The following is a 26570-nucleotide window of genomic DNA, read 5'->3' as shown; positions in this document are numbered from 1 at the left end:
TATAGTGTGAAAATGGGAATGTAGGGAGTTTAAAAAGGATCCAAGTGACTCGCAGGTCAACACATCTTTAAGGCTATCAGGCAAATTTGACTAAATTCGAGGAAAAAGTACAATAACAGAATTGTGATGAACTACAGTTGCGAGAATGCAATGATTAAAAGTCAAAGTGGTTTGATGTCTAGTGTTAATTGATAGATATTCTTATTTTGGCGACATTCAAGCGACAAAAGCTTATTGGATTTCAATCTAATATCATATGGGATTTCCCCTCTACCAACTCTCATGATTCTAGGAGTGGCATATTTTTGGATGCGCTCTAAGCGAGTACGTTGTTTTTTTGTCTGAGGCATCCGTGCAGGTAGACCGTAGTCTAAGTGAGGTAGTACCAAAGACTTGTATAGGGAGAGTAGAGTTTGGCTTAAGGCAAATGTGGCAATGAAAAATATCAAGCCTAATAACTACATTTACTGACAATAGTATCAACGAGGTGGGTTTAGATTATAGGTGACATCATTTATAAATAAATTAAACAACATAGGTCCTAGAACACTGCCTTGTGGCACACCCGAAGTTACATACTGTTGTCTAGAACAAGTTCCTTTGAACTGCACACTTTTGGTTCTTTTAGTTAGGTACGATGACAGCCACTGCCACATGGGACCCCTTATATTGAACTGAACAGCAGGTTTATTCAAAAGTAAATCATGTGGCAACTTGTAAAAAGCCTTAGACATATCAAGAAATATGGCATCAATTACAGGCGGACAGGGTTTATCTAAAATCTGAGACCATTTGTTGATAATGTTTGTAAGCTAGGTGATGCATGATTTACCTTTTACAAAACCATGTTGATTCTCATTTAAAAGAGAGAAATTTGTAGCATGCAATGTAATAGATTTCTTAACGATTTTTTCAAGTGTTTTGCAAACAATTAAGGTGAGAGCAATAGGTCGATAATTCTGGACAACAGAGGGATTCCCACCTTTTAAAACAGGCAAAACAGTTGAATGCTTCCAGGCTTTAGGCAATGTACCTGAGAGGAGAGAAATTCGAAAAATATAAAAAAGGGGAAATGAGATAAAAGTTGAGATCTTATGCAAGAGTCTAGGAGAAAGTTGGTCAGGACCAGGGGAGGATGAAACAGAAAAAGAGCAAATAGCAGAGTCGACATCTTCAGGGGTAAACTGGATGTTTGTTAATGCAGGGATGCCAATATCAAAATCAAGATGCCCGGATACCGGATGAGGAGGTAAATCAACAGATGGATTAAACATGGAAATAAAATAATCATTAAAAACATTAGACAACAATTCTGGGGTTTCGTATCTTACACCATTTTTAAAAATTAGATGATAATTTAGTACTTTTCTTTTCCTTCACAAATGCCCAGAAGCGTTTCTTATTATCATTAGTCTTAAAAAGTCTGTCCACATAATCTCCATATAAACGCCTAACTTTGCCTTTGACTTGGCCATGGGCCCTTTTGTACGCATTCCAGTCTGATATTTTCATTGAGCATTAAAACATCCAGATATGATAACATTGAGATATGTGAATTTAATTCCAGTCCCTTGTTTCGTATACTCCGAGCATTAAAAGAAACAAAATTCAGCATTGTAAAATAAAACAACAAGCAAATACTTACAAGATGAATGAAAATTTAAAAATATATCTGTTTCATACTGCAAAAACCAGCATTAGCTGTGTCTCAACATAAGTCAGATATGCTGCAGGTAAGTCAATGTCCGGAATTATCAATCGTAGACATGTGAAGACAATCTTGGTTTAACAACTCTCGGGCTTATTGCGACTTCAAGATGATCAATATTAAACACTGAAACAACAGCAAAAAGACAGCACAACACCAAAATTCCAATCAAGTGTAGTAAAGACGATATTAAAAATACCGAACAACATCCAAAATAAAAAATATAAGGTTAAAATCAACTGCAATTAAGCAGCGGCACGCCCGTTCGTTCGTTCCATGAAGACGATTTTATACATTAGTTTAGGTTATTTAATGCCAGTTAAATACACTCCGTAATACAGATTGATGTTACAATGATCTTATTGTTTAATTGTACAAATTCACAAAATTTACAGCATTCATTTTGAAAAGAAGCTCCCCTCTTTACTTCTCAAAAGTAGTCTCAAAAAGAAGCCCACCTCGAAAAGTAGCCTATCTCGAAAATTAGCCCATCTCGAAAAGAAGCCCATTTAAAGTTCACAAAAAAAAAAATAAGCCCAAGGCTTCAATTCGAGGTTTACGGCATAGTAGTACAATACATTTTACTTACAGAGCTTTTATTTTAACCGTAGTTGATTGCAGTTACATTGATTTAGACCGTTCAATCATACAAACACTTGGTTATTGTTTGGTAAGAAGTCTACAAAAACCACGCTCGGATGTTAATCAGCAGGATGCAGACCATGAAGCAAAATGCATGCGAATTCAACGTATGGTACTTGCAGCCATATTTGATTTTGTATGCAATTCAGGTAGTAATTCAAGTGTTTAAAAACAATAGAAGTTTACCTTTTAAATTTATGTATATGTAATGTATACTCAACCAGGGACTGAAACATGTACATTTTTAATCAGTGACTATGAACCTAGTGGCATATTAACCAAATGTCTAGAGGCTTTTATAGAGGACAGCTTCAGTGTAAATAATTTGTAAATGCTATAGCAGGACCAGTGGGTAAATATTTGCCTTCCTTCTACTTATAGAAATATGGGCAACTGGGCCAGATTTCATGCAAGTGCCAGTATACGAAACTTGTGCAGTATTTATTTTCTGTGTAGTATTTTTTTTTTCTTTTGATCGGTGTCCCTCAAAATCTTTACTTAAAATTATTTTTTACAAATCTGAATCTTCTTATCAAGTCTGTTCATAAGATCATATTCTGTAGAGCCATGTCGATTTACTGTAGGTCTAAAAACTTGACATTAAGATTATTATGTATAGTAAAGGGATTGGTAGAAAGAGGGCCACGACCTGAACTCTCCTTTCTTGACTCCTTGACAAATCTGAATAGAATTCATAAATAAATTTATAATAATATAAATGAATACATCCACTGTAAAGCTTTATTAGTTATAATTAAAATAATACAAATTAATATAATTTAATGAAATAGAATAAAATAAAAGAATAAATCTAAATCATTAAAATAATCTAAAATTGTACATTGTTTTTTCTCTTAGACAGCAAGAAAGATCTTTTACTTGAGGAATGTCCTTTATTTATTGAAGTTCTTCTTCAGCTTTTTCAAAATACCAAATGTAAAGAGGTGATGCGTTATGGTATATTTGTTATTCATCAATTAAGTTTGCATGGTAAGCTTTTAGATAGATTGATATTTTATTGACAAACTGGCGATACAATAACAGTCGTTTAACATGGCATTACAAATCAGGCTTGGTAAAAATATAAAATAAATACAGTAGAACCCCCTATTAAGAGGGCACCTTCGGGACTAGAAACAGTGCCCCCTTATATAGGGGTGTCCTCTGAATTAGGGTACCTCTATTTAGGGGAAACTAACCAAAAACGCAAAATTATTCCCTAATGGGGGTTTTGATACGTTTTCATACAAAAATCACCTACATTCTTTATTGTAATAGCGCCATTGAACATTCTGCCAGGGATATTGGCACTATATAAATCCTTGTTGATTAATTGATTTTTTATAATTATATTTTTATTGACATAAGAATCAGTTACAGTAAAATTAGAACTAATTTATAGCAATAATTTGCAATGCAAATCTTGACCCTGATGAATTAAACATTGGTTCCATCCGGAATGCCCTTTCTATGAAGTAGTTGCATGTGCTTTATTTTATATGTTTTTCTTTTCAATGTATTTATGTGTACGCCTATATATGTATAGTTTAAGCGGATAGTAGCCCTCGATGGCTTATGAAGCAATAAAGTGAATTGAATTGAATTGAATTGAATTGAATTCATTTATAATATGAAATCAGCAGAAATGTAATAGTAAAATAACAACAATAGTTTTATATGTTCCCAATGTTATTTCATGATGCAATGTTAATGACTAAATATTTTTTTTACCAAAAACTTATTTACCAATTTACCTTAATGTGTTCCTTTAATAGGGGTTTTGATGCATTTTCATACAAAAATTACCTACCTTCTTTATTGTTATAGCGCCATTGAACATTGCATTCTGCCGTGGAGATTGGTGCTATATAAATCCTTGTTGATTGATTGATTTTTTTATAATTATATTTTTATTGACATAAGAATCGGTTACAATAAAATTAAAACTAATTTATAGCAATAATTTGCAATGCAAATCCAATTCATTTATAATATGAAATCAGCAGAAATGGCACACTCAGAAAGTGTCCGTCTCTTTAATAGGGGTTGGCCGTAGTGTTAATATTTCTCCTCATTTCACGGAAAAGTGTCCCCTTAATAGAGTTGTCTCCTGAATAGTGGTGTCCCAAAGGAGGGGTTCTACTGTAATATACTGCTTCCTTATGATGCAATAAACTTTTTTATTTATTTTTTTTACAGGGCTAATTTTAACTGGCTTTTTAAGATTTCAAAAATAAATTTAGATAATAAATTAGGTTCCAATGTTAATAAAGAATGCATATCATTGCAATACGGAGAGGTGAGGGTAAGAACTTGACTGTTATTTTTTTTCAGACACAATGTGTGAGAAACTCCTTAAAAAAAATACTTTGCAAGTAATACCTGTAATGGCCAGACGTCAAACTGGGGACATCATTCTACAAAAACTTTGCCTTCAAATGCTTGTCGTCCTCATTAATACCCTCCAAAGAGGTATGTTGATTAATTGATTATATAATGAGTATTAGAACCCTTGCATTGTTGACATGCATACACTCAACAACGGGCCACTGACAATGTGAGAAATAAATGGCAAGGAAAGTCTGATACTGATAGTAAAAATAGTGTTTTTATACTAAATTTAGCACTTTCTGTACATTTTAGGCTTAAAATTCTTCTAATCCTTCCTGAACCCTGACCTAGGCAAATCCTAGTGTGTCCCATTTGTAATATGCGGATTGAAGACTTTGCATTAACTTATTTTGCTGCAGTTATTATGCAGCATTATCTACCTTCTACTTAACTTGATCTACCTTAATGTTTAGACTTTAAGCTCTAGGATTTTTTGTCCATTTTCATATCTTTTTCATAACTTATTTTGCTGCAATTATTATGCAGCATTATCTATCTTCTACTTAGCTTGATCTACCTTAATGTTGAGACTTTAAGCTCTAGGCTTTTTTGTCCATTTTCATCTTTTTCATATAGGCTGAACGATGGAGATCTTTCCAGTATTTTTCTAATGCACTCTTAAATTCATTTAATGTTGTAAAATCTACTTCATCTAGGGGAGACTATTCCAATCACTAATTGTTGCATGAACAAAACTTTCTTTCTCTCTGCCTAAGACTTCTTAAAAATCTTGATATTTTGGAGCCATTAACAAAACATTCCACCAGTGTTCTCATGTTTACTTTTTAAATGATTTGGAACGTTTTACTAGCGTTCCAACCAAAATTATTCAACATCAATTATGTTTTTAAACTGCAGAAACTCTATACTAAGCATTCCTCCATATGTCTGTTTACAATTTTGCCCCAAATATGTCACATGATTTCAATCTCTGATTGTGTCTGTTGTCACCAATTACTGATTTTGTTTATTTTCAGCAATTAGATTTGATGTTAGTCTGTGAATATGTCATCTAGTTGATGTTATTTATTTTTGATGATTTTTACATTTTTGTTGTTCTATATGTCTATAATAGCACAATTTGTTTCAAATACTTCTCAAGTATCTTGCTTATTATACTTATCTTACTTCCAGTGTTTGTGTAATGTAGTAGAATTACAAATAGTCAATGAATATTAATGCATCATTTATCATCTCCTTTTGGTTTTTAATGCAGAAACTAGGCATGGTTTGCAGCAGATAGCTCGATGTGGGATTTTGATTCCGGCAGTAGCATGTCTGAAATCTGATGATGCTGAGCTTGTTTACTGGGCTGCAGCTCTTATTCATGAATTTTCTGTTGCTGGTAAGTATTTGTTTTGTGGACGTCAATCATGTTTGCATCAAATTGTTACACGTGATTCACTTTATTTACTTGTTTCTTAACTACTGTACAACAAGTGCCAGGAACTGTGGCCAAGGCCTGTAATTAGGCCCCTGGACTAATCTTAAATATTAGATTAATCTTAAATAACAAAACTAAAAATAATAACAAAAAAACAAAAAAACAACCTTCAGAAATTAGGCAAGAATAAGCAAAACAAGGCACAAAACAACCAGAAAGTCAAGCTGGGATGAATGGTACAAATAAAACAGATGTCTATAAAATATACTTTAATTGAAAATTTGATTGTAGCATGTTATAGTCTATTTCGTGAATACTTACTAACCGATAAATGCCTAAGTTTCCTTTAAAACTTACCTCTCGAGCATAAAAAAAAATAAATGGCCCTAGCTCGCCTATATACGCCTTGCGTGAATGAACTGTATCCTCGTTTATGTTATATTTCACTACATGTATGTTCCCTAATACTGGAACTAGGAAGTGTATTTCCACTTATAGATAAATGCGGCTATGTATTGCATCACAGCCAAAAACAAAAGAGAGAGTGTTTACTACGCATGAATGAATGCGAGTTAAACTTGACACATGTAGATACAGTATAACATGATTATTGTATTAGAAGCTATTATTTTTTTTTTTATTATTATTTTTTCAGATGTACTTCGCAATGAGATATGCCAGATCCCATTTCTGATCGAGAGCTTACAGAAGGCGCTTCAGACAGGTGGTGAGGCTCCCCTTCAGAGGCTCATTCTCCGAGTTATATGCTTTCTGGCCCTTCATAATGGTAATTATAAGTCATTTGTGACAACCTTTGGTACCTTTACGTAATTTTCCTGTTCTTGACATGGAAATATTTTTCACTGGCACACTGAGGTAGTGGCAGTCCCTATGGCTGTAGTAATTAGCAGATACAGTAGTTGGCGTTTCTACTCGGTAGTTGCTAGTCACACAAGGAGTTATGAATATAACCATGCTGTATAAGGTGTGCTTAATGTAACACTATACTTAGGGCTAACTTGTCCGTGTAGCTGAGTCCAACAAGTATATAGCACCTCCATGTGTTTACATACTCTGATCTGGCCTACAAAAAATGGCTTTCATAAAAGATGAGTAGAAAAACATTTAATTTCTCTACTGATGTTTGTTTATTCATAATCTTTGGATTACCAGAACACTTGGTATTAGACAGTTTTATAGAAGAATTTAGGCCATAGGAAACCTAAACATGCATTTGTGAAGAACATGAATGTAGTCTAGATAAGATTGAAAATTAATTACCCATATATGATGTATTATTTCCTATAAAGTTTGCTTGCAGCCCCTGCTTACCTTTAGTAATACCTTAACTAGAAACATATCCTCTATACTGACTTAAAACAATTTTGAATATCTTTATAGTATAATTTCGCAACTTTAACCTACAGTATTTTATTTTAAGCATTTTACCTTTGTCTTCATTTTGTTTTCTTATCACTTACTGCTAAGCATTTGCTTAATTTGTACAAATCTTTTATCTGTCCCTATTGATTCTTGTTTTTCATACTTCAATTTTTTTATAAAGTAATTTTGCTTTTTTCTTTACATAAATTTCAGCATTTTTGTATTTATCTCTAAATTTGCAGATCATTTTAAACTGTCGCTGATCAACCAAAAGGGTCTGATTGAGCGTATCCCAGTATGCCTTGCTAGCGGGGAAAAGGAAGTAATTCATTGGTCTCTTGTTTTGGTGCATGATATTGCCATGATAGGTAACTTCATGGGAGCATGTATATAGATTTAGTTCTCCTTCATCATTGTCACATTTTATATTTAATGTCACACTTACAAAATATTAAGGGGATGTCAGTCTGTAGAAGTTTAGATCTTTAAATCCGTATGTACAAGTTAGGATTATATGCAAATTATCTTATCTGAAACTTTTAATAAAGTAAGCATGGTATTATTATTACTATATTATATATTTGTCTTATAAAGTTGAACTTGCCTAAGTCAAATCCAAAATGGCATTGAAACCTGTTTGACTTATAGATTTATCTGATAAAATTCAACTTACAGATCGTTAATGGAAAACACAACAATTTGGCATGTAAGTAAGGTCTACATTGTGTTTAGGCAAAGTTGACTTAGGCAAGTTCTACTGTAGTTTAACATAGCACATATCTACATTATGCAAATAATATTTTCTATATTTAAATTGTTTTTTGTTATTCAATTTTATATTAAAGCTTATATTGATATTTCTATTATCTCATTTTAACTGATATTGATAAGGCTTAAAAAAGAAAAACACAACTGCAGTGTTTGGTAGCAAACAACATGGTCTAAAATTGTTTGGTCAAACTAACCACCACCAAATAATCCAATGCATACAGACTGCATAACATTTTGCTTTAGTCGAATTACTCATGCAGTAACTTTATCCATGTGAACAGTGCTATTCAGTTACATCTGATTTCTGAACTTTTCACAGAATATAACCATGATTAAACCGAGACTTGCATGCTTAAATTCTTACTATCTAACTATTGCATTTTTAATCCAAGTGAGAACAGAGTTATGATTTACCTAAGGTACAGTTAACCTTTATCTTGGTTTAAAATTAATCCTTTGTGGAAATGCTTAAGCTGCGTTTAATTAGAACTTGTGAAAACTGATTTCACAACTTGTAACATGCGAGTGCGCAAGAAGATTGCATTCATTTGACGAACGCTAAATAGTAGAGGACCTAAGATTTGTATGCACTTCATTTAGGAGAGGATTTCTCAACTGTAATAGACTAACATGAACCCTAGGAATAACATGGGATGTGTGCCAAAATCTCTGTCCGGGACGAACAGCCCGAAAATGACCACGCCCCTTTTTATAAGGTAGGGGTATTTTGAAATTAAGCTAGACGGTATAAGAAAATAGCAAGTGAAGAGGTTTTTGTTCTAAATTAGCACACATGACAAGGAGATTAAATTCATAAAGTTACGTCTCAGTCACTTTTTCCGTTCATATGGGTAATTCCGTGTCAAATCAACCAGAGATCCCAGGTCGACCGTCTCCGATTTTTATGAAACTTCTTAAAAATGATCCACTATGTGAAAAATCAACATACACAAAAGATTAGCATTACTGGATATGTAGTTTCCGAGATATTGACGCCCCAAAAAAGGGGCGTGGCTCTTCAAGTTGCGCAAATGCAATTTCCTCCAACTTTGGAAGATTATAACTCAGGATCGGTAATTGCAAGGTCAAACTTGGTATTCTAACTTATATTCCACCATATTACACAAATATGGCATCAGATTAACTGTTACCCCTTCTTTTTTTAAGTTATCTGCACTCAAAATAGCCACTTTGTTTTTTGTGATTTTCAAAGTCACCCTGTGTCCGTATGAGTGAGTGTATACATCTTAATTACAGATATATTATCTATGGGTAGTTGTCTCTAGCCACAAGCAAGCACAGGCTGCTCAAATGAATTAAAATGGAATGGCATCCATTCAAAGATGGGACCAGCCCTAAAAAAGTGAAAAAAGCCTATGTTTCCCATTAACGGTTCGTCATGTGGACAGTTAAAATCTTTTTTTAAATTTACACCAGTTAACCAGATGTATTAGATCTACTTATACACCAAATTTCAGCTTTGGTTCTCAGCTCCTTCATGGTTGGATACTATGTTGAAAACTACACATATTGTAAAATAATCGGAAATAGCTAAATTTTTTAAGAGTTGGGTAATTCCATGCCATGGGATCATAGATTTTTTTAAATTTTTATACTGACAGGTATTTCATGTGAAATTTTTAGACTCCAATTCCTGTTTGTTTTCCCGTAGCGGCAGTTTGATGTAAAAGGGGGCGTGGCACAAATTAGTGCACTGTGAAATTAACTTTGATGTTCGTATGTTAATATCTTTGGAAGTACAGCACCGATAACCTTCAGATTTTGTGGTGTAGGACATCTTTTGCTGTTGATTCCAAATCTGCAATCAGAAAAGTTGTAGCATGTACCATTGTAGGATAGCAATGGTCTACAAATGGGACAAAAACCTGTCTGGACCAACTTTTTGCATTTTTGGAGGGCTGTATCTGGGGAAAATAAGCTTAGTTAAGTTTATATATGTAACTATATATATGTAAGTACTACTGGGTGTGGGTTATGATTCCTAAAAATTTCCAGATTAAAAATGTTTTTCTTTAATTAAATTTAATTAATAAACTACTCGCATTCTGCTGCCTATTAGAGTATCTAATAAGGTTTTTTTTATATACTTTTCATTACTAATCCTAAAGATAGCATTTGTTGATAGTGTAATTAAAAATAAAATAATGCTAATCATTTTCTGATAACCTGCCAAGATTGATATAAAATTTTACCTTCTAGACAATTTATACCAAAATCAACACTCTCCAACTGTTGTTATGGTATTACAGCTGCATATTGGCCTGCAGGGTCAAAGGGCAGAAACGTAGTTTGTGCAATTTCTGAGTGAATTACAGTGAATCGGAACTTGAATATGTGTTGTTTGAGACCAAAACCAACTTTTCACAGTCAGTAGTTATGGGAATAGGGAAAATTTGCAAATAGGGTCAAAGGTCAAATATGGCATTTCCGGTCATTTTTTAAGCAAATGTCACATTAAAGCAAATAGAAATCTGCATGGTCTGAACAATTTTAAAAAGAAAGCAACTCGCTACGACCAGCGGTTCTCAGCACATGGGAACCCTATTTTTTCACTCCTAATTTGCATATTCAAGCTAATTTACATATGAACGGAAAATGTGACTGAGACGTAATTTTAGGAATTTAATCCCCTTGTCATGTGTGCTCATTTAGAACAAAAACCTCTACATTTGCTATTTTCTTATACCGTCTAGCTTAATTTCAAAATACCCCTTACCCTATAAAAAGGGGGCGTGGTCATTTAATAAAGTGCGTGGTAATTTTCGGGCTGTTTGTCACGGATAGAGAATTTGGCACAAATCCCATGTTATTCCAGGGTTCATATTAGTCTATAATAGTTGAGAAATTCTCTCCTAAATGAAGTGCATACAAATCTTAGTCAGGTCCTAGACTAAAATGGCTGCTGGCACTATTCCAATGTGTTCAGAAATAAAACATACAAAAAAGTTTTTTTTTTAAATCTGAAATAATATTACTTAAACAAATTGCCATAAATATGTTGGGTTGCAAATAAAACATACAAACAACACTCTTTTTTTATCTGAAATAATATTACTTAATAAACAAATTACAATAAATACCTATGCTCGTTGTGCAGAGTTTGTGTTACAGCCGCCATTTTCCACACTACTTGTGCAAATCGAGGAAGAAAATTCTACTCGAGTTCACCAAGGAGATGTACGCGTTTCACAAGTTGTGAAATGGGAAACACCGACTTTACAAGTTCTAATAAACACAGCATTAGTAGCCTGGTTCACGTCGAAATTATGTCTAGATATAGATCCACTTATCAAGACAAAAGTTCGACTTGAACCAGTCAGTTATGTCTAGATAAAGGCTTAAGTTGCCTATCGGATCCGCAAGGGGTCACTTTTAAAACCAGGATTGTAGGGAAAATTGTTGATATGTTGTACAACAAGGTGGTTAAGCCCCTTCCCCCCCCCCCCCCTTAACCATCTCCAAGTTTTTCATCAACACCCTCTTTTGAAAAATCAATTATACAAAATAGCAAAATTTGTTTCCCTCTATGAGCCTAACATTAACACTACACCACACAAACTAAATTATTGAATTCTATGTTGCAATCATTATTAATACAAAACAAAGAGTGTTTTTTTTTTTGAAAATGCACATATATGAATGTACATTTTTATTATTGTAATGGCAGGCAAAAAAGCTCTGGAAAATCTTCTGAATTTCACCAATGATAAGATAATTGAATCTATTATGAGTGTAATAAGGATGGATGACTCAGTTTTGCTTCGTCTACTTGCTGAAACGTTTGGCTTTTTCTGTTCATGTGGTAAGAACAAGCATCCATTTTTATTGATTTTGACTGGTTTTTGGGTCCGTGCAAGGCAGACACCAGAACCTCACTGCCTCAAAACTTAAAAAGCGTCCAGCGTTGCCAGTTTTGACCGGACGTGCAGGAAATTTTGTACACATAAACTAGAGGTTATTTCCAATTGGGGTTTTAGCCAGAAAAACGAAATAGGCTGTGCAATATGGAAGCAAGTGGGCGTGTCACTGAGCTAATGGGCGGCCACACCCATCATTGAGAATACCCACCGAATATTGGTACGAAAACAACGTACATTCAATCAATAAATGTTGTTTTTATCAAACGTAAATATGATTTAGCTTTAGTTTAATGTAACATTTGATAGATTTAAAGAATAAAGAATTACTGAAGGTAGACCAGGCCCAATTATTAGGCTAGGCGGAGCTGATTAGGACAAGCCGTCACTGTTAAAGTGGCCGTCCTAAATAATTGTATGCCGTCCAAGAGACGGCCAGACGACTTGCTGGGTAAGTTTGTTTCCAACAAACAATCATAGCCCTTTTTTTAAGTTTGACCCCAGCGGGCCCCCACACCTACAAAACAAAACAGGGCTTTCAGCAAGGACTGTCTGTTACTGCTATTACCACTAATAGGGCACGTTGCATGGATGGTGGTTGTCTGTTAAGGATGTGTTCTACAGAACCGAAAATCATGATTTTGATTCACGTCATGGAATTCCTTTTTTTTTATTTTTTATTTTTTTTGTCGAACAGCTCTCATTCATGTTCATTTAAAAAAAAAAAAAAAACTTGCCTATAAACTTCAAATCAGATTTTTTTTTTATAAAATGTATTTGTATTCTGCTTCCACATCGACTATTGGAATACAGCCTTTATGCCCAAAAATAAAAATGAATAGAGGTAACCACAGTTTAATGCACATACCAGTGAGTGGTCGCTTTTGTTTGTTTTTAATCAGCAGCAAATACTAATTGCAGGAAAAAATAATATGAATGATTTTCAGTCATTAGAAAACATCAGGATTTGAATCCAAAACCTTGTTTTGAAATTAATCAGTTTAACTTATACTCCATTAAAGCTAATGATTGGCTATGTTCATATGTTTTTATACATTGTTGAACATATACAGTTTGCACAATAGTGAAAAGTTCCCTCATTAAATTCTTTATGTGAAAACTATTCGATGATTGGCTTCATTTCTTAGGTGAGGGAGAGGGTTCCATAAACTGATTGGGATGCCTGAATTATGGTACAATTACTGGACATTTGCACACAAAATTATATTTTAAATAAGGTATTCAGCATGTAAAACCACTCATAGTGCTAAGCATATATGCCAAGTCTTAGTGTGCTGTAATCCATCATTCCTATTATTTGATGCAGTTGAATAAAATAACATTTTTACTTTGCTCAATTGACAGAAACTCTTCATCTACGTGTTGTGAAGGCTGGGGCATTAGCTGGTATATTGAAGTTGTCTGAGATGCATGATCCTGACCTGGTGTTCTGGTCTGCAGCATTACTCCTTAACCTTGCAATGACATCAGGTAAAATGCTTGTTATAAAATAATTTTCTGCAGCTTATTATAATAGTAATCATCACCATTATCATTTACAATATAGTCTTAAAGGTTTTACTGTCTCACATTAACTGTAAGGAGGGTATCATATTGGACGAGGTGGTGCAGTTAACAGCCAGTCCCGAATTGAGATCGACTCTGCCAAGAATAATAATAATAATAAAAATAATAATAACAACTTTATTGTCTGTCTTTTGAAAGAGTGATACAATTGTCAATGAGAAGTGCAACAAAAACAAAATAAAAAAATTTTTATTTTTTTTTAGGGTCAAATGCCATTTTTTAAGCTTGTTATATAATGATTGTTGTTTTGTTTTAGATGAGGTGAAAGTTCTTATTTTACAAGCTGGTGGATTACACACACTAATGGAACTAGCTCTTGGCGACTATGACAACAGTCAGGTGACCACTATGGCTGCCAAAACTCTTGCTATGATGGGATATGTAGGTAGGTGGTTCATGCTCATCTCATCACACTATTTTAAAGACAATTCATATAAATTCATTTATTTGTTAATTGCTTACTATAACGTACAATGTTTACAGAAAACTGCAAAAAAGTAAATTTTTGGTTAACACAATATTGTTTTCTTTTATAGAGGGTGCACTTCGTGTTAAAGTTCATTGTAATATGGATACTGCAAGGGTTTCTATCATTGACAAGGAATACAACTTGGACTCTCCGGGGGTATGTTGATGCCCGAATTATTTTTAGTACAGTTAAACTTGCCTAAGTTGACTTTTCCTAACTCGAATAATTTCTAAGTCAAACTTATTTTACATGTCAAATTGTTGTGTTTCCCATTAATTAACAATCTGTAAGTCAAATTTTATCTAATTCAAACAATTTTTCAATGGCATTTTGGATTCGACTTAGGCAAGTTCAACTGTATACACACGTCCCTATCATAATAGTAATTAGTACATGTTTCTTGTTAGTCTGTACTTAACATGCTATACTAGTCTCGTGGTAGAGTGTTATGATGAAGTAAGTGGCCTCATTATATCTTTTTATGTCATTTATTTTGCTCAACCACTGCACCCTCCCCTCCCCATTTTTAAGATAGAACATACACTCAACTATATGGTCGACTAAATGCCAAATAAATACTTATATTTAACATGTTTGGCTTCTTCAAATAATACATGGAGCACTGAATTTTGTTTATTTCAATTCATCCCAAACAAGGCAATATAATACTCAGGGTTTTAGATCAACTAATAGTAGCTAAAAACAAATTAATTGAACAGTGCTCAAAATATAAGTATATAATACTTGTTTTCACAAGATGAATTATTTAACTTCACAAGGTGAAGCTCCATTCTTCCATTTTAATGCAGAATTACTTTAGTTGCTTATCATTTTTGTATATTCATATTTTTATCCACTAGGGAGCCATTTTTAACTGTTTGTAACAACATTTTTTCACTTTATACCTATTTTTCTTGGCACTTTTACATGGCAGAAGCACTAATGTGACCATTAAGTCAAATTCCTAAATCTACGTGCTTTTTAAGCCTCATATATGAAATATGGAACATTGAAATTTTATGTCTGCTTTGTAGGCAGTGTCACATAGATGAAATATCTTACAACTAGCTAACTGTTTATAATAATACATACATGTTAATATTGTGTACAGATTAGCGTTATGATGTGGGATACATTACACAGCTCTGAATCAATTTATCAAAGCTTCAACTCCAAATCAGATGAAGCAATACCCATCAAGATACCCTGTCTCGAGGAAGCCGGACCAAATGCTATAGGCAACCTTGTATTTCTAATTATTCGAGGAGAATATGGACGAAAACTTCTCAGAGGTAAACTTCATGGAATACTTCATTAGATAGAAGAGAAATATTTGTATTGTTCAATTTAATTTAATTTATAATGTCGTCATATTTTATGACTATTTTTAAAAGTTTTATTTTATATATATATGAAAAATATTTGCCTGTATTATAGACCTAAAGGAAACCTTGAAATTCAGTGATCACACCTCAGTCACTGGTACACTGACCTCTGACCTGTTAACTCTTCCTGCCAGCCATGTTTGCATCATTGTGAGTGTATTAGATGATGACAAGAAACTGGATGTTTGGCATATTAGCAAGAACACTCAAGCAACTGATCTGCAGCTACAGTTCCCTTATGGTAATATTATCAACTTTGATTATTAAAAATATAATGCCCAGTAGTAGTAAACATCTGGATGAGCCCTCAAATTCAATTAAAACATCAGGTTTCAGAGGGTGGAATGTGGTATCAACTTTCAATGAAACTGGTACTGGTACTGGTTCGGGCATTTATAATGCGGCTCTTTCTTGCGGTTATAAAGCGCAGTTCCGTTCCCTGGTCATCAGCGCAGAAGCAGGCAACCCCACCAGGTACCTATTTATACTCCTGGGTGGAGAGAAGCAATGCAGATAAAGTGTCTTGCTCAAGGACACAAGCGAAATGCACAGCGAAGGAAACCCCGACCTCGAGGTTGGGAAACCAGACCATTCCCACTGTGCCAAACCGCATCTTACAAACACAGTTTAAAACAATTTCATGCTTGCTGTGTTCCTTGGAAGCAGCATTGAATTTTAGTTTGAGTAGTTTCTTTTTTAACATTATCGTTTTTTTTGCTATGATTATTGTTTTTCCCAAGACTGAAACCTCACTGAAGCCTCATAAAGAGACATTGTCCATCTTGTAATTGATGAGTAACTTGCTGTTTAAAGACAATGAAATAAAAATTTAAAAGAAAATATTATTTATTATGATTTTGGATTTTCTCCCCATAGCCACATAATTTCCTGATTTGCTCTAAATAATTAATCAACTCCATTATGGTATTCAATTTTATCAAACTTCCGATTTTGACTTATTTTACCTTACCACTTTTACTTCTTTTTGTATATGCCTGTACATTATCTATCTTTATGTGATTTGAGAATGAAACATTTTTCTTAACATGTGCCTCTGTTTTAGAAGAGAAGATCCAATAATAATTGTTGTTATTATTATTTTTTTTTAATTATTATTATTATTATTATTATTATTATTATATATCTGAATTCTTTATTATCCAAAGAACAAAACATTTACAATGGAAAACTAAAATGATATCAAATTTTTTTTCTTTAGATAAAAGGAGGTTGAAAAGAGGCAACTTCATGCCTATCGTGCTCAACATCCTATGAAATCAAATTGATAAATTATAACAAACACTTCATTAATAATAATATGGTAATAATAAGGTAAAACACATGCCATAAAGAGAATCGAAATTATCATTATTATTATTATTATTATTATCATTATCAGCAAGTATTGTCAAGAACCGTGTTGTCAGATTAGTCTTGGAACCAGAAATTAAACTTCTACTATCTGTGTCACTTACCAGTCCAATCAGTCGTGTTTCCAGTCTGGAACTCCTTGAGATACTAGCTCGACCTGATAGTCACAGTGTGATTCTTCTGCAATACCAGGATCTTGTACAACATTTGACTACTCCTATTTGGTGAGTAGTGACTCAACGATTGGTTAAAGGGGATTCCACATCTCATTCAGTTTGTATGCATGTAAAAAAATGTATTCTATGTTGGAGTGGGTTTCTATGGGAGCCAGAGGTCCAAAGCATCTTGGTGCCCTAATGGGGTCCATGGGAAGAGCTGTTTATTCGGGGTAAGGAGACAAAGCATCCTGGAACTGAACTATTCAATTATATGAATGATCAATTTTGTCATCATTTTACTGGTTTTTGATGCAATGAGAGGGGTTTGCTCAAAAAAGGAACTTCCTCGTTATGGGTCTGTAACTTACAACAATATCACATATCATTCTTTTTCGCATTTTCTTATAAGTTGCCTATTAGATAACACTTTCATAATAAATGAACATATTGACATCTAAAACAAAATCTTGTTTTTCGTTTTCTAAGGTATTGTTCCAAAAAAGGTTTAGATGAGAGCCAGGGAGAACCTGTTCTTGTAGCACATTGTGTTGGAGCGCTGAAACTATTACTAGTGCTTACTGTACATGGTAGTGTAATACTTTATTATTATTTATCTAATTTGTTCTTGTGGTAAATTTTTTATGCCATGGTTCTTCTTACAGTATGTGCAAAAAATATCTTCATTCTCTTTCAACTGTGACACACCTGTCTCATATACTATGTAGAAAGTTATTTATTTACTTTATTTAGATTCATTAATCACCCATTTGTAACTGTTATGTCAAATGCACCTACCAATACTGCTGTCCTTTTTATATCCCAAGTGGCGAATGTAATCTTTTTTAAGGAAATGGTGGTAAATTACTTGTCAGTACTGGTGCTGCACTAGGCTGCTGCCGGTCCCCATGCACCCAGCCAAAATTTCCAATTTCAATATTGAACAAAAAAGGAAGTTTTATTTTATTTTTATTTTCTTTTTATTTTAATTAGTTTAAGATATCTAAGTATTCTAATCATCTATAAAATAAGGATTTGTGAGGTCATAATTGATTGAGAGTCATTTATGACCTACTTCTATATTGCTTATTCCTTGCGGTTTCAAACACTAACTACGCTTCACTATAATTACTATTTCATGAAGTACAGCCTACCCCAACCAAAGCCAACAGAGTATGATTTCAAGGGTCATACACCTAAGTAAATTAATAGTAAAAAAGGATAAAAAGATGAAAATGAAATTAGTGCAAAACTACCAAACCCAGCCCTAGTTCTTAATGGAAAGAGGCAGGATATTCCATAATCGAGCTGCTGTAGATGGGAAAGAGTCATAGCCAATACGCTTATGGAACATTGGTCTTAAACAATATATATGGTGAAGGCTGATCGAGTTGATTGCAAATTTGTATGTTTATTAATGAATTCAGATATGTACATAATAACAACAGGGGTGTCATTTTGAAAGTATATTGGAGGTGGAACTTGTCGCAAAGCAACATGTGATGGGCTTGAGCCCCGAACAGGGGTGTCCCTCGTTACCCTTAAGAAAAAAGAAAAAAAAAAGAAAAATTATATCCCTAAGATTCCATTTTGCAGGTGTTTGATTGTTGGAATTTCACTTTTAAGTTGTGTGTTAAATTTTATTATCAAAGGACAATAAAATGAAAGCAAAATAAAGGCTCATTTTGAAGGAGCATGAGTGGATCGCGTCTCTCAACATGCTTTCAGAGGAGAGCAATTGATCATGCTCCTTGATTTACCAGGCAACTAAACAAATGACAAAAGTTGTATTTTGAAAAGTGTTCCATAATCAAAATCTACCAAATTTTGCATTAAACCACATTCCGGTGTATTAGCCCTCAAATTTTATGTGCGATGAATTAACCTAGTCAATATCTGAGACTACAGTTTTACAATTATACAATTTTAATTTCAATTTCAGATCAGTATCGCAAAAGCATTCTCCTGCAGGACACTGTTAATGCTGTCACATCATTGCTGTATGATCTTGTTAGTATCTGGCTCACTTCCACTCTGGAAGGGAGTCTACCAATTAACAGACCATTCAGTAGGGCTGGACGAGAGTCTAATGTTGTCAGCAGCTTGTAAGTAGGGGTTATATAATTGAATGAACCCATCCACCTAAGCTGGATCCAATAAATATCCAGCTAGGCTGGCTCTGCTATGGCTTCACTGATATACAGTGGAAGTAAATTTAAAATTGTTGGTGTAACTAAACATTTTTTTTAATTCAGGGGCAATCTAGATAATATAATCAGAAACAGTATTTATTTATTTATAAAAAAAAATCTAGCAATTGTTCGTCCCATTTATCACTAAGTTTACTCCACCCTAATGAACTTAAAATATTTACAACAGGGGTTTTTATGTCAGCAGAAATTAAAATTCTTCCTAATCTGTTTAAAAGTATTTGAAGAGGCTTTGAAAGTGTAATATTACAGTTGGACCAAACACAATTACAGTATTCAAAAAGAGGCATAACTAGAGCATTAGCCAACATCTTAAGAGTATTTTGGGGTAAAAAATATTTAACACGACGGATAACACCAATGCGTTTAGAGATGTTACCAGTTAATTTTTCAATATGTTCAGACCAAGTCAATTTAGAATCAAACACAACTCCAAGATATTTGAAAGAATCAACTCTGTCAATAGTCATGCCATCAGTACAATTATTAAAAAATAATAAAACAAAATTATTAGAGACATTCATAAATAACAATATTTATAACAATAATATATAGTTGAAGTGAATTTAAAATTGTTGGTGCAAGGTAACTAAAACTATTTTTTAATTCTTATTGTATACCATAAAACCTGGAATAGAAGCCCTAGGCTATCTTAGAAAAGAAGTCCATCTTTCAAGATGGACTTCTTTTCAATGATAATTTTGCAAACTTAAGAGGTGGGCTTCAATTCCAGATGCGCTTCTTCTCAAGATTAAGCCCATTGGGCTTCAATTCGAGGTTTTACAGTATTTTATTAAAAAGCAATTAAAATTGATAATAGTATATAAAATTGTCGCTTATAGTTTAAGACTAATTTCAAAAACCAAATACAAAAAGTATTTGGGTTTAGAAATATGCAAAAATGACCCTGAGTTTTTGCATGTGAAGATATAGTGACTAGGGATATTCCCCAGTGAGTAAAGATTTGATTAAATGTTTTAAAATTGCATTAGCTGTTTCCTAGGAATAGCATCTGCTGTACTACATTTTCAACTTTTATCTCCACTGGGTTTCATACCACCTTTGGAAATAAGTTCTTTCTTTTTTCAACTTTATATAGGTTATCATGGTTTCATTATGTTTTATTGTTCCATGTGTTTTTTGTAATTTGAGGCATGTTGTGGCAAAATGGCTGAGTATGTGATCTTTAAAATGAGGGGTCATTCACTGAAATTGGACATTTCAAGCCTACATTATTAGAAAGTAAAAGTACAGCACACTTAGAGTCAAGATAAACATGATTTTGAGTAATTGCCTTCCAAAGTTATTTGTGCATAAAAAACATTAAATAAACGATTTGATGACCATTTCCAGAACTAATACTTTGGGACATGATTAATAAGACATTATACTCTTGATCTATAGTGAAAAAAAAAATTGGATTTTTAGGCAATTTTTGAGCTCCCATATTTTATAGCTTATTTACTTAACTTAACCATTTTGCCACACCTCATTTTATCTGTACAGTATTGTAATTTATTGGAAACCGAATAAAGTAAAATCAAATCATATGTGAACAACTTTCCATGAGGTGAGTAGGTCTGGTAAATATAGCATTTTCTCACATAATACTTTGTACTGTATATTTCCAACTTTTTCAAAACAATTTAGGTACTTTTCTGAAGCAAGACATGATAGTTTAGCAGACAGCATTAGTGTAGACAGCATCCAGGATACAATTTCTACAATATCAAGTATTATCCAGACATACAGACCAGTTGCCATGATTGGAGAGGCAGATCCAGATCAACAAGCGAGGGCAGCACAAGTAGAATATGATAATGGAAACAGTAGAATGTCAGAGTTGCCAGGAGGTATAGTTTGTGCTCTCTATGTATTCTTAAAAAAGAATTTAGTAAAACTGCTACTTTTATGTCTGGTATAAGCTGACAAGTAGGTTTTCCAATTCTGCACAGCTATTTTTAATTGCATACAAAATAGGCCTACAACATTAAGAATTAACAATGTCAATTTTATGACAAAAAGGTATGCATAAAGTTTTTGCTGATACTTCTTGATTTTTGTCATACTAGTTCATAGCTAACAACTACTGCCAGATCTTGTGAAAATTCATCAACAAACTTAATTAAACATTATTAAAGATACATTAGTATTTTAAGGGAAGAGCTGTCAGTACCACAATAGTATACCAGGATTACATGCTCAATTTCTGATGATTAATATTGACTTCCTGAATATGATGAATTGATTTGAATAGTGATGATCTGATATTTTTTATAATGGTTAACAATGGGTGCTCTCTGGCTGTTGGTTATATTTCTTTTTTAATTACAATCTGTCCTAAAGTTACTATTAGATACTCAAAGGAACTGTAGAAATGTTTAATTATTTTATCCAAACTGTATCCCAAAATCCCCAAAAATAACTCAGTAATGAAGGCTCAACTTAATTTATTAGTAAATGTATGTAACAATCGCTTATAATACTTTTCTATTAGATCAGAAACATGCCTTTGCCTCTCAACTGATGATGTCTCTCTGAAAATACTTGTGTATGCCAAAAACCTTGATCCTTTCCTCAATGCAAGCTGTAGATACAGCACTCACAGCCTGGGAACCTCAAAATCTATAATATTTAGGCCCCAAAGACAGCTAGGTAAACTAAACATCTCTGATGGTTCTTTCAGGAATAGGTAGAGCATGCATGCCTAATTAATTTTACTCAATACCATTTTTCCATATTGATCTTCCTGCAAAAATTGTTGTCAGTTGATGTGGAAGAATCCTCTAGAAGTATGACAGAATGATATGTACAGTAGAATATTATTTCAATATCATCAGAGTTTTGATTTAATTTCAAGAAAAAAAGTTCATTAGTAACAAATAGCAGGCACTACTGTATATCGACTTAGTGACTGCTCAGGGATGGGAAAATTACATTCAAATGAAAATAATGACGTCCCTATTCAGTTACAACCATTTTTTATTGTTCTTGTCTCTAGGTTTTCCACGAAGCCAGCATGCGGACATTTACACATCATTAACCCAACATTCCATTCAGTTTCTGGTAAATCTAGCAGCAATACAGGACCAAGGTAAAGTATCAATGTATCTTGACTTTTAATAATTTTAAATTTCTCTTATCTGCGCTGCTGTCGTCGCCGCTACTTATTTTGCTGTCGCTGTTTGCGCTTTTCTGCTACCATCATTTATTGTTGCTATCAGGGAGTTTCTGAGAATACCCACATGTTTTTTCTAGTGGCTGAAAGTAAGGATACATTGTTTCTTGCGTGCTGTGCTTTTTTGTCATTTCTGAGCTGCATGTTTACATATGTATGTAATACATGTTACATATTTATGTCCGTAAGAGTTGTGAGATTATTTGACTTTAGAAAATGTTAAACGTCTGTCCTTAAACCCCTTCTGAAATCTTTGATAGCAGTGGTCAGTATTTAATAGAATATTTCTATTTTAAATGCTCTCTCTGTGAATCAGTCAGTAATTAGTCAAAATGCTTCACTGTGTTCTTACTTTGTAAATTGTAATCTTCCAATTTGTATCAATCATTTCATGACCCTGATGATGTAATTCAGAAATGGAAATTGACAAGTTTCAGAGAAAGACTTCAGCTGGATTTGATAGCTTGTAATTTGGTTGATGCATTGTTGGTTGCAGTTAAGGTTCCTCCAATAAAAAAATTCAGTATATATTAAAAAGAGTTCATTTGATTTTTCAAGGCTGAAAAGCTATTTGATTCTTTTCTGTTTACCTTCTCAACTCTTGCAAACCCTCCTTGAGGGCAGTGGACTTGTTATTTACTATACCCTGACAGCACCAATTTGGCATGACCCACAAGTTACACATTTTAAGAATCAATATTTAGGCTTCTAAAGGAACCGGTACTCTGAAAGATCCCTTCCACCACATCATTTAGTGAAGCACAATGCACATATGTATGTGAATATTTTACCCCTTTATCCTGATACATTGCCACATAGGCTTCTCTTTTTTCCTTATCTTCCCTCATGATGGAAGCACACTTGCAAACTTGTCCTTAAAATGTTAGTTAAATCTATAACAAATTTGTATTCTTCAAAACTGTAGCGGTTGCATATGTCGCAGGGATGAACACTGTAAACAATAGGCAATTTGAGTCAGGAGAATCAAGTGTAGGTGTAATTTTGCCCTACTTGACGTGGACATAACAATTACTATCAACATTGCAGTACCCGCTGCTTACTTGGACTCGCATTCAACCCTGGCCATCAGGCACAAGCTCTGCGGTCTAGAAGTATGATGCCAAGCTAGTGATCTAGAGATCGTGGGTTTAAGTCCCACCCGAGAACAGCTTGCGATTTTTTTCGCAATTGTTTTCACACGTACTGAGTATTCAGTACATTTCCACATCAGGTAGAGCAAAATTACACCTATACTTATTTATTATTATATATTTTTATTATCATGTTTATGAAAATGTAATGTTTTATTGTACATCTTATTTTATATTTTGTTAGACTTATTTAAGGTTGTTCAGATGATGTTGATTAAAACAGGAACTGCTCATCTTCTGTGGGCTTTGCTTCTTCTCAGTCAAGACAATTTAAAGAATTCTATTAGTGTAAGTACTTTACTGTATTCATAAAAAAGACCACAATCTTGCTGAAAACATTTGGTCTAAATATTTGATTTACACTTGAATGTATTTTGTTCAGATGTGGCAAAGACCAGCCAAACCAGTCACTCATCGCTATTTCAGAGATATTGACCAAAACATGCTAGAAAGTCACCATTTTTGAAATCTATTTTATTGCACTAAACTAACTTTTGTATATCTATACATCATATATGCTGTTAGTTTCCCTCTTTTCTATGTTAAAACAACAATTTTTAACGATTTAGTGATGGTTTTTGAATTAGAAATGCCCGAAATCATTAACTTTTAAGGCTGATTTCTAAAAATTGTCGGATTTAAATGATTCTTTTAGCATTTTATTGCTCTCATTTTACTGTTTAACTCTATATTAATTACTAAACATTGATTATTGCAACAAGTGACTGGTTTATAGTATTGTGTATTAGACGCCTTAACAAAATTAATTGACTTTCTTAGTCATTTTATAATGTGGTAGATAAAGACTCACATTCTAGCCTCATATCCCTTGGAAATCTTTAAAATATTACAGAATTAGTAAAACAGATATTTAGAATTACCATAATAGAATATTTGATAAGTCATCTTCATCACAACATATGATCTTAGTGCAATAAAGAAAAGTTTAGATCTTTTCTGCATATATCTTTATGATTATTTGTCTAATTTGTTGTACTCGCATATGTGAAGGACTTTATTTCACCTTATATTTCTCTTAATACTCTGTAGTTTTCCATGTATTTTATTATCTAAAATATATTATTATTAAGCATGAATTATTCCTGAGGAAGAGGATTCCAATAAATTTGATATTTTTGAATCTCCATAGCTTGCTATTTCGTCAACTTTGTCACTGTTGTCAGCAGTAGACCTAAGCTCTTCAGCGAACAATACCGTGCGATTGGATCTCACTACTAAAACGCCGGCTCTGATCTTTAGCGCAAATGCACTGGAAGTGCGCAATGATAGCTGGACATTTGAAAGCATTCTGGCCAATGTTGCTGTACCGAGTCAAGGATTAATTTTACCAAATGGATGGTACTTTGAGGTATGGTATGATACAGTACTCGAATGTTGCATTTTCAGTTTCATGTTGGATTAAATTTTTTTGTGCAAAACACTCAAGGATATTTAACAAAAGTTACAATGCTTTTTCCAGTAATGTACTTCTGATGCTAAAAATATTCAGTACACAAGGAGAAAAACCCCTGCTCTGTTTGAAGGAGTCAGCAGCTTAGCTCAGTGGGCTAATCTGGTGGTAGCCACTGTGTGTGCACTGAACCGTGGACATCTCAAGGTCCACGGTTCAATTCCCATTGCTGTCTCTTTTGGTGTTTCAGATGGAGGGCTGAAATACAAGTTACAGTAGCGCACCGTCTTTCAGATGAGACGTTTAAGCTGTTAGCCTCTGCTTATTTATTTCCCATGTGCACGTTAAAGAACGCACTACGCTCTTCGGAAAAGAGTAGGTAATTGTCTCCTGGTGTACTATCCAAATACCACCAGAAGGACCCACTGGAAATAAGTCTTCTTCTAGACTTGCATGGGCTGTCCTTTGTGTTTACACCAAATAAATCCAATCCAATCCAACTGTGTACTTTGAAGTCTACATATGCCATACTGCACACAATATTAACGTTTTAAACATCTCACCTGAGAGATGGTGCAACACACAAAGAGAGCAGTGATGGAAAGAAACCAGGGACGAAAGGTCTGAATGGATCTTTCACCACTTTTGTTTCTTGTTTTTTTAGGTTGAACTACGATCTTCAGGAATAGTACAGATTGGTTTTGCAACTAAACATTCTGCATTAGAGCCAGAAAAAGGTAGCATATTAATAATTACACAGCACTGATGGCAACTCGGTGGTTAACATTCTTGCTTTTTTAACATTTCAGGTCCTGGTAAAATCATGTCAAATGCTTTTTTCAACCACTCATCCTAATTATGAGACTTTAAGATATGGGAAGATTATTTAGGATTATGCTTTTTAAAGAGTCACACTTAGTAATATATGCCTCATTCTTCTTATAATCATGAGATATATTCATTTACCATATCAATTATTATGTATTTTTTCATCAGAATAATTTACACTTTACAATGTGCTAGTAATGTTCTCAGTATGAGGCTAAAGAATTGATTGATACAACTTAAGTCTTCAACATTTTTAAAGATTCCTCCCCATTATTTAAATTGTTTAGGAATTGGTATTGGAGATGATACTGAATCTTATGCGTTTGATGGGGCTCGATGTAAACTCTGGAGTGGACCAATCACAGAACTGATGGTAAGAACATTTCTTGGTTGAATTTTTCAAGTACAATTTTATAGCAGAAGTGAATGTCAATATAATAATTATATACTCTATGCCCACTTCATTAATATTTACCTGGACATACCAGTTCTATTATTTGTAATGAGGTATTGTTATCTCTCACTTGCACTACTAAAATCAATTTTGATTTGTTTAATAAATAATATTAATATAATAATATAATATAATATAATAATAATATAATATAATAATATAATATATATTAATATTAGCATTATGTATCTTTGACCCAGTTGGCTAAATACCT

The 26570-nt window shown here is 33.4% G+C and overlaps 1 protein-coding gene across 3 annotated transcripts in view; it reads left to right on the top strand.

The window, feature by feature from the left end:
- LOC117111027 overlaps window positions 1-26570 on the top strand; it is a 42273-nt gene that overhangs the window by 8699 nt on the left and 7004 nt on the right. Inside the window, exons 1-22 of one of the 3 annotated variants that reach the window (XM_033253890.1) lie at window positions 808-1249; window positions 2320-2499; window positions 3209-3340; window positions 4685-4822; window positions 5958-6086; window positions 6781-6912; window positions 7751-7876; window positions 11968-12102; window positions 13523-13648; window positions 14001-14129; window positions 14281-14369; window positions 15325-15505; window positions 15651-15839; window positions 16998-17193; window positions 17614-17714; window positions 19067-19229; window positions 20985-21187; window positions 22336-22428; window positions 23848-23951; window positions 24814-25032; window positions 25739-25811; window positions 26190-26275. In XM_033253890.1, the coding sequence (XP_033109781.1) occupies window positions 2445-2499; window positions 3209-3340; window positions 4685-4822; window positions 5958-6086; window positions 6781-6912; window positions 7751-7876; window positions 11968-12102; window positions 13523-13648; window positions 14001-14129; window positions 14281-14369; window positions 15325-15505; window positions 15651-15839; window positions 16998-17193; window positions 17614-17714; window positions 19067-19229; window positions 20985-21187; window positions 22336-22428; window positions 23848-23951; window positions 24814-25032; window positions 25739-25811; window positions 26190-26275 (2799 nt within the window). In that variant the 5' untranslated portion in view covers window positions 808-1249; window positions 2320-2444. Of the gene's footprint in view, window positions 1-807; window positions 1250-2319; window positions 2500-3208; window positions 3341-4684; window positions 4823-5957; window positions 6087-6780; window positions 6913-7750; window positions 7877-11967; window positions 12103-13522; window positions 13649-14000; window positions 14130-14280; window positions 14370-15324; window positions 15506-15650; window positions 15840-16997; window positions 17194-17613; window positions 17715-19066; window positions 19230-20984; window positions 21188-22335; window positions 22429-23847; window positions 23952-24813; window positions 25033-25738; window positions 25812-26189; window positions 26276-26570 lie in introns of those variants that run through there. The other 2 variants (XM_033253888.1, XM_033253889.1) reach the window with 2 other exon arrangements.

The sequence above is a fragment of the Anneissia japonica genome, unplaced genomic scaffold (assembly GCF_011630105.1).
Source record: "Anneissia japonica isolate Jap-2015-1 unplaced genomic scaffold, ASM1163010v1 scaffold573_len2283161_cov171, whole genome shotgun sequence".
In the NCBI taxonomy this organism is placed as follows: domain Eukaryota; kingdom Metazoa; phylum Echinodermata; class Crinoidea; order Comatulida; family Comatulidae; genus Anneissia; species Anneissia japonica.
This window is presented reverse-complemented; position numbering and strand designations above follow the sequence as displayed.